This window comes from Taeniopygia guttata, chromosome 11 (assembly GCF_048771995.1).
Source record: "Taeniopygia guttata chromosome 11, bTaeGut7.mat, whole genome shotgun sequence".
NCBI lineage: Eukaryota > Metazoa > Chordata > Aves > Passeriformes > Estrildidae > Taeniopygia > Taeniopygia guttata.
Window position 1 is genome coordinate 8,039,104 of NC_133036.1, and position 14,417 is coordinate 8,053,520.

The window sequence follows — 14,417 nt, forward strand, 5'->3', positions numbered from 1 at the left end:
AATAAAAGCAGAAGCAGCAAATGGCAAAGAAAAGTGAAAATATTTTTCTCTTTATGCAGTGGTGGGAGGACGGGTGGATGAGTGTTCACAAGAGTAATAAATGAAGGGCAGGCCTTGAGGGTGATGTTCCTTTAAGAAAATGACTTCACCTCTGATGTAAACTACCTGCAGAGGTATTTATATAAAATTTTTCACTGGCTGGAAAAGTGTATATTCAACAGATTTATAATCCCTTAAAACCCCAAAGGCATAATGGAATGGGAACGTGCTCTGTTTCATGTCAGGTTTGCACCAGGTGCTTCAATTTTCCATGTCTGAAATCAGATAGATCAGCACCACGTTGTCTTAGAAAACCAGGTACATCATGGTAGCTGGGTCTGTGGAAGGTAGGCTTGTCTCTCAAATCAGTCACCAGGGATCTTTAAACAGGGTTAAATATGCATGGCTAATTTGTATCTCAATCCCTTTGGCTGGCTGGCTTTTAATTTTTTAAAATTGTTTAAATAACTTCCAGAACACAGCACAGTAGGTATTAAATCTCTTTAACATAATTGATTGATTACTTTTCCCCCCCACACAGCTTGCTGTGTCTATCAAGGCAGTGATTCCTGCCAAACTCAAGGTGAATGTCAGCACTGGGGGTTAGCTGAAGATTTCATCTAAGGTGTGCTACCTTTGTTCACCTAACAAAGTGCCCCCATGGCAAACCAGCAATCCTCTGTTCCCAGCCTCCCAGCACCCCCTGAATGTCAATTTACTGTAGATGTTTGCTAAGTGTGGAGTAGGTAAGTAGGCAAAGGTGGGCACTAAAGCAGAGAAGGTAATTTGGGGCTTTTTGTTGAAAGAGGAGGGTTATCTATATGTGATAAAGCCCAAGAGAATTTGTGTTCCAGAGATTAAATAACCCTGGCCTGACTAATTTTTGTCATTGCCCATCAAAAACTAGTTCTACTGAAACTACACCCTAAGTTTTTTAAGCAGGAAAGCCCAACTATTCCTCATAAAAGAGGAATAGTTGGGCTCCTTTTCTCACTGTCTAGGAAAGTGTACTTTAAGGATATGGGAAAAAAAAATGCAGTTAATATTTTCCTGGAGCCAGTGCTTGCTACATCATGTCCATTCCCGGCGCTGTCAATCATTATCCAGCCAGCACATTGTTCAGAAGGTGGAGCTGTCAGGCAGAAAGAATGAAAGGTAAGGAAAGGAAGGCTCCTGCTCCTTGCTGATGCCAAGGGTAAGCGAGATTATGTCAAACCTTTCACCAGAGTCCCCTTTCCCTGCCCCACCCCCTGCTCCTATATAACCCACACTGCATTGAGCAGTACCTGCTCCCACCCGGCCGGCGGTGGGGCGGCTGCTGCCCGAGGGATGCTGCTGCCCCTCGGCTGGCTCCGCACGGCTGTCACCGGCAGTTTTGGGGTGCCCATGGCCCAGAGGAGCCCGCTGGGCAGGGCGAGGGTGCTGCTCTGCAGCCTGCTGCCCGCCCTGCTGTGCCTGGCGGCGCTGGGGGCTGGCGGGGGGCTGGGGGTGCTGGTGGCCGTGTGGCTCCTGTGCTCCGTGTGCCCGCGGCGCTGCGGGGACAGCGACCTGCTGCCCGCGGGCGGCAGAGCCGTGCTCATCACAGGTAAGGGCTGCCCACAAACCACCAAAACCTGCTTTTTCCCTCACAACCGGGCTGCAAAACTTTGTTAGTGCATGCTTGTGAGAATTCCTTTTATCCTTTTCTTTTTTTTCTGCTTGTTTTATTTCCTTTAGCAGAGATTTTTTCCCCCCTCCCCCAGGTAAATAAGTGCTCTGAAATTAAGTAGAAAAGCATCTTAATAGATGCTATTATTTTTTTAGTGTCTCATTTAATCTTTACAAGTAGCTTTTTAGACATACTTGTGAAATTAACTGGTGCAAGAAGCATAAGAATACTTATGATGGTTTAAATTTTTTTAGGAGAGGCAGTAATTCCTGGGAGCCCTCAGAACACTACATTCATACATTACTTTTGTTTGCTTGAATTAATTGTGCTGGTTATGGATGTACAGTTGTCTTTTGGGGGTGTGTGTGTACATACACTGTGCCTATCATGCACATATTTCAAGACACTGGTTTGGTGCCATCTCTTTGAAACCTTCTGTGAAATCATTTAGGAGGGAGTAATTCACTAGCAGAGAAAGTTCAGAGCTAATTAATTCAGTCTCTATTACCACTCTGATCTACTCAAAACCCACTTTTATTTTGCAGGGATGGCATTTTTGTAGTTTTATGGCTTTTCTCCTGTTTCCTCTAAAACTTTAGGTGTTGTTTATTTAGATGTTGCTTATTTGTGTTAATCAAACCTTTAAACTGGAGTGCCTGCCGACTGCTTTTTGCATTCTTAATTTGCTGGGTTTTGTTTTATTTTCTGTGTTTTTTTCCCCACTGGAATGCTGAATTAAGTTGCTTTGGTTTATATATAGCAATTTCTAGCAGAATTTTGTTTTGTTTTATAGGGACACCTGGAAATAATTTAGATTTGCCTAGCAAGCTTTAATACAGGGATTAAATATAAAAGTTGAGAGAGGACAAGATCAGAAGCAAGAGCTCCCCTTGCAGTTTATCTGCCAGCTGGGTTTCTCCCTGCAGGTGTGTCAGGTGAAGATGGATATTGGTGTGGGGAATAGGGAGCAGTCCTTTCCCACCCCTGCAGACTCAGGGGATGTGCTTGCACTTGGGCATCCCCTTGCTCTTTGTAAGACTGCAAATCTTCAGGATAAAGCACTCTCTGGGAGCTCATCTGCTCTGGAGTCTGAATTAGAGCAATATAAGGGAGTTAGGAGCATTTGGGTATAGTCCAGTAAGGGAATGTTCTTTCCTTGTACCTGTGCTGCAGCTGTCCTGAAGAAATGCAAGTTTGGACATCTCTGACAGCTGATTAATTTGAGGAGGCTCTTCTTTGCCTTTATTGGAGTCCTATGCGATCCATCAAACCCTCCATCAACTGAAACAGAAGTTTTACTCAACCTCTATTTTGATTAAATTGCTCTGATTGTGGTATTTTTTCCCCATACCAACTACAGGATGTGTGGCCCTGTTCATTTGCAGGTGCAAGATGCCTTTAAAGTAGATTTTGGTGTCATTTTCTCCAGTTTAGACAAGACCTCAGGCAGGCACTTGGTGGAAAACGGTGATTTTAATTATTTTTTCATTTTCCCTCTGCCTTTCAGCCCTGCAGGGCTGAGGAATGTGGCTGTGTCTGAGCACCTGCCAGGTATTCCTTGAGAGCCTTTGGCCAGAGTTTGGAGCAAGCTCTGCTGCTCTCCTGGATTCTGGCATGCAAACACTTTAGGTGTAAATGCAATAGCCACCTTCCTTAAAAATTAAATTACAACCTGAAGTAACAGGAGTTGTGAAGTTCTGTCCCTGGTTAGTCTGTGTGCATTGGGATGAATTTCTCCATTTAATTTGGTCTTTCCATTCTTGGGGAATGATTTGGTGCATGTTCAGCATGAGTTAATTGTAAATTCTCAGTAATGGGTCAGTCACTGTCAGTAGTGACTGCTTTCTGTAAAATAAGTCTTCTCATAACCCACAAAATATTTTTGGTGTAGAAGCAAGAGTGTGATTGGAAAGCAATTATCTTTTTTTTTTTTTTTTTTTTTTTTTTTCCTATAGAGACTCTTTGAATTCTAGGAGTTGGAAGAGTAAAGCTTCTTCTGGACTTCAATAACAGATCTGAAACTCAAATCATATTTGTTTTGGAATAAAAAAGCCAGGGACAAACCCAGCATCAGGCAATGATCAAAACAACTTTTATTGCTTTCTTGGAATTGCTGTGCCCATCCCAAGTTGAAGTTGAATTCTATTCTGCCTATTTTCAAGTTAAAGCTGCATTGTAAAAGTTGGGTAATATGTAGCAGTGGCTGCATACTTTCTGGAAGTGATGAAAGAAGAAGGATTTGATCTAAAAGTAGGATTTTTCACTGAAAGAAAAAGAAGGGAAATCACCCCACCCCCAAACCTAGAAATCTGTAGTGTCTGGGATATTTGCAGGCCTCTTCATGGCTCTTTAGGGAATTCAAAGAATGTAGGTTTATTCAGTCAGGTTGGGACTGGAGAAGCTTGAATGTGATATTTGTAGTGTTCTGGTGTATCTTCAGCAAATTGCAGACTTCAAAAGTGCCAAAAAGCTGATTTTTCTATTCTTCCTAGGAATTAAATAGAGCATGAGCAATTCTTTTCTACTTTTTCAAGATGCACTGATTGATCCAGACATTTAGTACGTGTTTTCTTCAAGCCACCTGGAATTAATATTTTTCACCAGTCAGGACTAAAGCCTCAGTTAAAAGACAGAATCCAGAAAAGAGGATCTAATGTGCTTATGATGAGTCTCTTTGGCAATCTAATTCTATTGACAACATACTTTGAATGTGGAAGCAGACCTGTGAATAACTCTGATGCCTTTCTTGGTGTGCCAAAATCACACCAAGAAACCCTTGGAATTTGATTCCAGTGCACAGCAGCATCCAGCACCTTTCTCTGCTGTAGTTGCAGTGGAGGATCTGGTGCAGTATTGTGGAACAGGCTGATGCTTTACAGTGTAAAAACTGTATTAATTTATTGAACTCCTAATTTTCCTCCTAATCTTGTCCTTTGCAAAGCTCCTGAAACACAGCCCCTATGAATTCCTTCCCTGTCATTCCTGTGTCGCTGCTCTGGGAGGCTTGGTGGGGACATGGGTGATGTGTTTCTTTATTATGGAGTAAGTTTCACTGCAGGTGGGAAGAATCGAAAACAGAATTTTAAAAACTGAGAGAAAACACTTAATTTTAACTTAAAATACTTGGAGGTGTTGGTTGATGAGAAGCTGAATGTGACCCAGCACCATGTGCTGGCAGCCCAGACATCCAACTGTGTCCTGGTCTCCTTCCAAAAACACGTGGGCTGCAGGGGAGGGGGGATTCTGCTGTGGGCCTGCTGCTGAAGTGAGTCCAGAGAAGGCTACAAAAATGATCAGAGAACCTGCAACACCTCTCCTGTGAATAGATGCAGAGAGCTGGGATGGCTTTGGGGAGACTTTGGAGGCCCTTCCAGTGCCTAAAGGGGCCCCAAGAGAGCTGGTGACAAGGGCATGAAGTGACAGGACAAGGGAGAATGGCTTCAAACTGAAAGACAGCAGGTCTGGACCAGATATTAGGAAGAAATTCTTCCCTGTGAGGGTGGTGAGGCCCTGGCACAGGTTGCCCAGGCTGCCCCTGGATCCCTGGAAGTGTCCAAGGCCAGGTTGGACAGGGCTTGGAGCCACCTGGGATAGTGGAAGGTGTCCCTGCCCGTGTCAGGGGGGTGGAATGAGATGATCTTCCACGTCCTTTCCAACCCAAACCATTCTTTTAGTCTGCAGCAGCAGCAAAATACTCTGTCACAGGGAGAGACTCGTGAATCAAATTATTTGTTAAATATCCTTCACTGGTGCCTGATGGGAAGAACTACACAATTGTGATCCCAAAGACCACTGTTTGTTTGCTCTAATAGTGCTTCCTGCAGCTGCTAGGTCATTCCTTTATATAGACAAAGTTTGGGAATAAGTGTGGAAGAGGATAGAGAGGACAAGAGCAATTCTGTTGCAAATTTGCATGAATTCAATAGCTGACTTAGCACAAAAATGTCATTTGGAAAACTTCTTAGGTTCTGAAAGCATTGGAATTCTTTGCAGGTGAAGCAACAGTTGCTTAGTTTTGGCTTGGTTACAGTCTGTAATAAAAAGTGCTTATCTGAGGGATCTTGTGTGGTAGATGTGTGAGTGAAATAATGCTACTTTTTGGAAGGTTGAAATAGAATCCAAGAATTTGAATCTGAAAGCCCTGTAATTGCTTTGCCCATTGGAGATTTCAAATTAAAATATTAGTGTGGTGGTTTTTTCTGCTGTTTGGTTTTTTTTCTTACGTACTTTTTGTTATCAGGTTTCAGTCAGAATATTTGTATAAAACCAAAGTAGGGTTTTATTTCTTCTCTATGTATAAAGTCAGAGCATCTGTCAGTGCAGAGTGAGCTGATTCCACCAGCTCTCAGTCAGGAGAACATGACCTGTCAATCTTTGAGGAACATTTAAAGGTCCAGCTCCTCAAACTTCAGATCTGAATCTTTCTTTCTACTGACATATGTATTTCAGGGACTTTGTCATCATATTTTTGTTTATATTTGCATGGCTTTCCAATGTGTGTATTTATATTTTTTTAATGATGGTGTAGGACAGACCTACTTTCCATATTTTTTTTATGCTTTCAGGAAGTGACACTGGGATTGGACATGCACTGGCTAAATACCTGGACAGCTTGGGCTTTGTTGTGTTTGCTGGGGTTTTGAACCAGGATGGCCCTGGAGCTGAGGAGCTGCGGCGCTCCTGTTCCCAGAGACTCTCTGTCCTGCAGCTGGACATCACCAACACCACTCAGGTCCAGGAGGCCTACCTGACAGTCTCGGAGAAGGTGCAAAATGCAGGTACAGCTTTTTTCTCCCCTCTTTACAGTGGAAGTCCTGATGTAGCAGCTGAGCAGGTGCATCTCTTCGCTGTTGGCTGCACCATGGCTCAGGTGTGTAGGACATTTCCAGGGTGAAGTCTTGGGCAGTCAGGGCATTTCCATCCACGACTTCTGTTTTGTGGGATATGGGAAGATGGTAGTGACTGGCCAAGGAGTGGGGGATGTGCATCTGTAGCTGCAGATCATCTCTGCTTTGGTCTTGAGTCATCATCCAGCTCACTGGTGTAATCCTTATGGAGTTGTTCTCCTGGTGTGCTGCAGCCTTGTGCTTTCTCCTCTTCCCAGGACTCTGGGGTGTCGTGAACAACGCAGGAATCCTGGGCTTCCCTGCTGATGGGGAGCTGCTCCCCATGAGCACCTACAGGCACTGCATGGAGGTGAATTTCTTTGGGGCTGTGGAGGTGTCCAAGACCTTCTTGCCGTTGCTCCGGAAATCGCAGGGGAGGCTGGTGAACATGTCCAGCATGGCAGGTGAGCTGGGCCAAAGCACCACATCAAGTCCTGGAGTAAATGTCAAGAAAGGTGTCTGTCAGTATATCCAGGGAATAAATGTTAAGATAATAAATGCAGGTTTTTCTTTAGTTTGGGACACTACTCCCAGAAAACAGCCTTTAAATAAGAGTTTAATGTGGCTAAAATATGCTGCGACAAAAATCCTAGTAGAATTCAGATCTTGTGTTCTAGATGCTGTGAGAGATAACTTTGTGAGCTTCCATAAAGGTGGCTGGTACAGCACAGGTATTTCTATAACATGTTCAGGCAGAAATCTCAGTTTATGATATCTGTTGATAACTTGGGAGTTGTGTGTCTATGTTTCTCTAAAAATATTTTGGAAGTCTTACAAGTACTTACACCTAACTTATTAGCAAAGTGGTATTTTGCCATGAAAAACTTTTTAAAAAGGTTTTGGATTTTAACATATGCTTTTCATTTCTTTCCCCATAAATTTTGATATATATGCATGTCTTTATAACATGACCTTCAGTTCTAGGAGGACAGCTGAGATGCTAAGATGTAGGAACTAATGTAATACAGTAATGCAGTATCTGGTAGCCAACAGCTGAGGAGCAAGAATGCTCCTTTGAAAATGAGACCTGCTAGAAGCAGGAGGTCATGCTGCTAGAAAGTATTTTGGAGTTAGAGCTCTTAGGGATTTGCTGGGTCATGTGCTCCCAACATTTTTCTTTGCCCTTCTGCATAGCCAGAGTCCCCTGAATGCTGCTGCTTTGCTGGGGTGACTTGTGTAGGTGTTCCCCTTATGCTGAGGATGTGGCTGCAGTGTGGCTATCAGGCAATGCCTATCTGGCATTGTTTTCTCTTTATAATCCCAGATAGGCTCTGTATCTGCATGTCTGTGCTCATGGTTTATTGCTGACACTCTGAGAAATCAGGACTGAATTATCAGGAGAACCTTTCTGCTGTTCTGAGGCCAGAGCCCTGTTTCCTCTGTGCACCCAAGTGAAGCTCTCACTGTGGGTGTTGTGGGGCAGGTGTCTTAATTCCTTGTGAGAATCCCTGAAGTGCCTTGAAGGAATAAATGCATTTATCCCTGTGCTGAGTACTGTGCCCTTACAGGAGCTGATCATGACCCTGCTTAAATTCCAGCTGTCTGCAGAGATGTTGTTGCACACAGGCTGGTTTGGGTGAAGAGTTTCCTCTTAACTCAGGGTCTGGGGGTCCTTTGGTAAAACATTAATGGAGAAGTTAGTGAGGTCTCATTGTGCTGAATCTGTTCCTGTCTGTGTAGGGCTCATTTAACTGGGCTCAGGTTAGCCTGACCTCAGAGGGGAAAGTATGTGATTCAATTGGCTCAAACCTATCCAGCTTATTCAGATGCACACAGAAGAATAATTAACATATAATTGACCTGACTTCTTTAAGGGAATGTCTCTGTGTAAACAGCTCCTTGGTCATCCCAGTACAATACCCAATAGCACCAGTGGCTTACCTGAAAATCTCCTGGTATCTGGGGTATTTTCCTTTAAAGTACTCGGGCACATTGAGATGAAGGTGTAGCATGTGAAACAGAGGCAGGATGTGCCCATGCAGGCAGGAGAAGGAGGGATGTGTCTCGAGGAAAGGATTGTTCATTCTGTTCCCTCCTCCCTGCTCCCAGCACAGCCTGTGGTGGCTGTGATGATCTTAAACCTGTGTGCTGACAACACCAACCTTGTGCGGGAAGTGGGAGGGCTGAAGAAGATTCTCAAATCAAAGCATGTTTGTATTTTTCTAGCACTGAAGAAGTGACAGTCTGACAGTTTTTGGGACAGAGGAAATCTCTGCATTTGGAAGATACTGTTTTCTGGAAGCTTGCTTTTGTCAATGTACTGGATGTTCCCTTAGCTTTCCCATCTGAACAAAAGTTTCTGGGATTGAAAAAGATGGGATATAACTATAGGCAGAGGATCTGCCTCTATGCTGGGTCTCAGGGAGTCCAGTCACTCATGGCATGTGATTCCACCTTTGGTTTGTCCCCAGAGGGCTTCCCCACTCTTGCATTATTTCCTCTGGCCTTTCTGGAAAGAACAGGAAAGACAATTGGCTTTATAAAACTAGAACTGAGATTGCTTACCCTGTTCTAACTGTGGTTTATTGCAGGGGCTTGAAGTGACAAGAACAGGAGTATAAAACTACTACTTCACTATGTATATGAACTAAATAATTCTGTGTTTCTCAAATCAACAGTCATAACTTCCAGCAGTTTTTACCCTTAAATGCAGTCCAGTTTATTTTTTCTGCCCTACAAGGTGTCCTACCAGGTGTTACTGAGTGTAACTGCTGTAAGCAACTGTTCATTTACAACTTTCACTCTTTTTTAACCTCTAGCAAGAAGTGGTTCCCTCACTGACTTGTTTTTAACCTTAGGGAGAGAGGCATAATTTTGGTTGTGCTATAATCTGCCTTCTAAATCATGAAAATAAAGGCTGGGAAGAGCCACTGTTGAGGTTGATCAGGTTTCTATTGCTCCTGCAGGAGGCATTCCACTACCGAGGTACGCTGCGTACGGGGCATCCAAAGCAGCTCTGTCCATGTTTTCTGGAGTAATGAGGCAAGAGCTTTCCAAATGGGGCATTAAAGTCATGGCAATTCATCCATCAGGCTTCAGAACAGGTTGGTGCTTGACATATTGGGTTGTTCTTTCTGCCTCTCCTCTTTCCCTGTAGTTCAGCAGCCACAAACAGAGCCCCGAGTGTTTCTCAGGGGTCGGACGTTTTTTCCCATTCTTTATGTGGGTTATGGAAATGAAGCTCAGTGTTTTTTGTGAGAGATGCTCCCTCCAGCTCTGCACACTGCCTGCCTCCCCTCTCCTGGGCAGAGCTTTGAGACAGGGCAGCATTCAGGCAGTTGGTGCCTTCCCTTTGCCCCAGCTTTGTTGGAGCTGATGAACGGAGCAGCACTGTGTGCCCAGTTCGAATGTTATGGCTCACTTGTCCTGCTTGGGAGCTTCAGGTCCCCCATCACTCCTTCCTTCCTCAATATCAACACTCTCTTTATTGAGCTGCTCTGTCTTGCTTGGCAGTATCTGCAGCAATACCTGTCATCCTGCTTGCTTGCTGTCAATATCCTCTGATCTTTCCTCTCCACTCCTTCCCCGTGTGCTCCTGCTGCTTTCTGTTCCAAATTATCCTCCTTCTTCAACTGAGCACTTTTTGCAGAGCCTGTCCAGGTTCCAGACTCCTCTCCTGCTGCACACGCCCTCACTGCACCCCATGCCTGCCCAGAGCATTTTTTATGTCAATGTAAATCAAATTGGCCTTTTTCATAAAATGCTGCTTCCCTGAATGCTTCTCTCCTGGGAAGGGCCCCGGGAGGCTCTGGGCTCTGACTTTGTGTGGTCAGTGGAACCTGCCTGAGGCTTCACCTTCAGGGCCCTTCTTAGCTGTTCTCAGGTTTATGGTAAAACTGAGTCCTGGGATTTGAGACTTTAATATCTTTTAAAAGATTTTTCTTTATTTGCTATGCATAATTTTTGGTAGCTACGCAATAATTCCATTGGAGAAACCCCTGCTTTCATTCCTACTTTATGAAGATGGGGTGGACAAATAGATTACAGTTTTAAATCTGTCTTAATAGAAGTCTAATCCTTCAGGAAATGAGTATTGAAATACTAATGTCTCCTGTGAAAGGGCAGCTTAGCACTTGGCCAACCCAAGTGAATCCTGTTCATCTTAGTTTGCCTGTCCTCAGTTGTTTATAATAAATACTGATTGGAAACCTCCACAAAATGAATCGGGGCAGAATGACAAAGTGGGGAGGAGGGGGAAAGAAAAAATGCTGATTTGCTGATTTGGCTGTGAGAGAGCATTTTTAGGTAAAGAAGGGAGCCAAATGGGGCATGAACTTTGTGCTTTTTGTGTAGCACAAAACACTCTTGCTTTTCCTCCTCTTCCAGCTAAAAGCACTGGCTGCTGACCAGCTGTGGTGTTTGTTCTTCACTGCCCCAGTTTAATTACAGATTTATTCCTTTCAAATCCAGCCCAAAGCCACTTGCTCTCCTGTGATGTTGCTCCTGCAGGTATCGAAGGCACAGCAGAGCACTGGGACAAGCAGGAGAAGGAGCTGCTGGAGAACCTCCCTGCAGACACCAGGCAGGTCTATGGAGAGGAATATTTCCTGGGGCTGAGGAATTACCTCCTCCAGCTGCCCTCCCACTGTGCCCCCGACCTGTCCCCCGTGCTGGGCTCTGTCCTGCATGCTCTGCTGGCCAGGAGGCCCCAGGGCCTCTACACCCCTGGCAAGGGAGCCTACATCCTCCTCTGCATCTTCTGCTGCTTCCCCCTCTGGTTCTACGACTTCTTCATTAGCAAGGTGCTGAGGGCTGGCTCTGAGCTGAGAGCATCAGGAGCTGAGAGCACCAGGAGATGAAAGCAAGAGCCTCTGAGGTGTCCACTGGTGTTTATCTCACTGGATGAGGTGGCTGGGAAGAGCTCTGTACAGACACTGCTGCTTATTGTGCTGTCTTTGTTAAGTTGCATTAACATTAAACCTTTGTGTTAAGAGTCGTGTTTGGGAAAAGCAGTGGATAAACATAAATAGAAAGCTATTCCCAGATGGGCATTTTTTGAGGAATTTCGGTGTTTTCCTGTTGTCTTTGTATCCTGCTTTCTGTGTAAGGTACCTAATGAAATTGTATAGTTCCTGTCTGCTTCTAAAGGCATCACCAATACACAAAAAGTGCAGAACATGTTTTGTTAAAGCAAAACAAAAACTCCTAGAGAGTCACCAGCCTTAAATGTTGTAAAAAGTTAAATATTTTCCTATTGTTGAAGAGACTTAAAACTGTGTAATGCAAGTCTTTTTCTCTACAGCTTCAGCCTAATACGTTTGGGGTCTGGTGTTTTTGTTGAGAAATGATTGTCCTTTACCCCCCCAAGTTTTGTAATGTATACATTCAGTTTCAATGTATAGTTTTAATGTTTTTAATGTGTTCTATTTGGTAGAATAAGCAACATAAATTGGCTGGGGGTGGGGGGATGAATGAAAACAGATCAAGATCCTTATGAAGAGATAAAAAATTTCCTTCCTACAGTACTAAAAATAGTCATAGTGGGTGTATCAGCTGCTAATTTAGGTCTGTCTGGGTCATTCTGTGCATTGCCTGTGTATGCCTGTGCTTATATAATTTAATTGTTAGTAAACTCTAATGTCACTTCTGCTTTTTGTACAATTCCTTACTCAAGTCTGGGTTTATACAGAGAATTCATGCTTTTGCTCACTTCTCCTGATACCTTCTTGTGTCTCCTTCTGCTTTGGGGGGGAGTTTGAGCTCACTTGTCCAAGATCAGTCAATTTTCATGTGACTTTGCTGGAGTCCAGTGCCCAACTTCTGATAGATTGGGGTCCCTCCCCTTCCCTAATTTCATTCCAGGAGCACCAGGTGCTCTCCCTCCACTCGCCAATGGCAAGTGGTTGGGCAGCTCACCTGTATTTTTCCTGCCTTTTTCCCTTTTTGCATTGTCTCTCACATCCTTGGGCTTTGAAAGGCTGTGATACTTTGAAAGAAATCCTCATCCCCTCAAGTCCCATGGTTTGGCCATGTGTCCTGTGTTTGACAAGATGCATTTCTTTTCCAGTGATGAAAAACTGAAAGTGCTCACATTCTGAGCTTTAAATGTAGCCACACTTTTTTCCTTTCCTTCATGAGCAACTTCTAGCTTTTCTGTCATAACCCTACTTGTGTGATGTGCTCTTGCACCAACTGGACAAAATCCCTAAATTTGCAACTATGGTATTTGTTCCTCACTGCCCTGTGTCTGTCACATCAATGCCAGGCTCCTGTAGATGCTCAGAGGGCTGGGGCCATCCTTTCAATCTGTGTTCCAGTGGGGGAACCCTCCTGTCCTGAACACTTTGTCACAAAAGCTGATTTTGCTACTGAGGTTTGTATCAGTGCCCTGGTTGCAGAGTTCTGCTTTCCTTGGAGGAAGTGTACTCACTGTTTTGAACTCAGGAAATCTGAGACTGTTTTTCTCTCTCCCAATTTCTTCCTTTATCTATTTCCTTCATTTTTTTTTAATATGTCAACAAAAATGTGTAATAAAACAATACAATATTTAGTAACCAGATGGTTGTGACTCTTTGTCTTGTCTCACCCTTTGTGCTTTTTGGGGCTCAGTGCTACATCCCTGGAGATGCACTGAGGGGGAAGGGGTGGGGAGCTTTTCCAGCCAAGAGGGACAAATGGCAGCTGGTGCCCTGGTTTGGGCAGGATGTGGTCCCAGTTGGCTCAAAGGCAGCCTGGTGAGCTGGAAGGAGAGGTGAGTGTGGAGCTGGGGTGTGCTGGGTGGCAGCTTTGGGGAGTTTTGGCTGCCCCAGGCTGGGGAGCTTGCTGCAGGGAGCCTATCTCCATCTCCATCGTGGATGGAGGTGGCTGTTTTTTCCCTTCACACCCAATTTGGGTGTAAATTCCATGGGCTGGAATTTTGCCCTTAGGCACACTATGCAACCAAAATTTGTCTTAGCAGTCAGTCAGCTGCTTTGCCTATCAATCTCCATAACAATCTTTAATTGTTGCTTTGTTATTTGGCTGTGGTTATAAAATATAATTTTTCTTTCTCCCATTGACTTTCTTAATAGGAATATTATCTTGCACATTGCAGACATATTAAATTAGGCATTTACTTGGAAGATTTGACTTCATTTTTAAAAAAAACCCTTTTATTTCCCAGGAAATTTCTATTCTAAATAGTCATTTTATGTTTCTTCACCTAACTACAAAGATATTTTAGCAGGTCTCTAATAATTGCGATATCAAAGATTGGTATTGTTTTGTTCCTACAGGGATCTTACTTTGTGTTTTAAAGATAATTCTGTTGTAACACATTATTGAATTATGTGTCATTTAATGGGCTGTAGTATTAGAACTAAATTTCTTTTGCTAATGGCTTGCATTGCAAATAATCCCAACTGTGAGAGTGGCAAAACTGCAGAATAAATTGTAGGTGTTTGTGGCCAGGGTGTTATTGAGGATAAATGTCTGGGTGTTATGGTCCTATGCCATAAAGGCTGATCTGATAGAAAGATATTTGGGGAGTGGGAAGAGAGGATGCTGAGTTCTAGCAGTGGAAACTCTTGTATTAAAAACCCCAAACAAATTCTTGTGATTTGGGCCTATTTTCAAAGATAAGATTTTTTTTTTTTTTTTTAAATGCACGTGGTGTGAGGAAAACCATCTGAGAAACTGAGGAAATTGTCTGTGGTCCTAAAAAAGGATGATGAATAATAGACTGAAACATCATGTAATGCCCCACAGTACTCAAGTGGGTATATATTGCACACACACGTGTACAGAGTAAAAAGGGGTTATAAACTATGGAAATCATTATTAAAGAGCATGTTTTATAGACACCCCTGTGATCCAGCCTCGGGAATGAAGTTTGTGACCAAGAAGTAAATGCTGTTGGATGTTTT

General features: G+C 43.6%; 1 protein-coding gene across 2 annotated transcripts in view; it reads left to right on the forward strand.

Annotated features, from left to right (window-relative positions):
* The window catches only part of HSD17B2 (hydroxysteroid 17-beta dehydrogenase 2), a 33,374-nt gene extending 20,302 nt beyond the window's left edge, over window positions 1-13,072 (forward strand). Inside the window, exons 1-5 of one of the 2 annotated variants that reach the window (XM_002194598.5) lie at window positions 1,305-1,624; window positions 6,253-6,465; window positions 6,792-6,977; window positions 9,480-9,617; window positions 11,023-13,072. In XM_002194598.5, the coding sequence (XP_002194634.5) occupies window positions 1,369-1,624; window positions 6,253-6,465; window positions 6,792-6,977; window positions 9,480-9,617; window positions 11,023-11,372 (1,143 nt within the window). In that variant the 5' untranslated portion in view covers window positions 1,305-1,368 and the 3' untranslated portion in view covers window positions 11,373-13,072. Of the gene's footprint in view, window positions 1-1,304; window positions 1,625-6,252; window positions 6,466-6,791; window positions 6,978-9,479; window positions 9,618-11,022 lie in introns of those variants that run through there. The other variant, XM_072934241.1, reaches the window with a different exon arrangement.
* The last annotated feature ends 1,345 nt before the right edge of the window (window positions 13,073-14,417 follow it).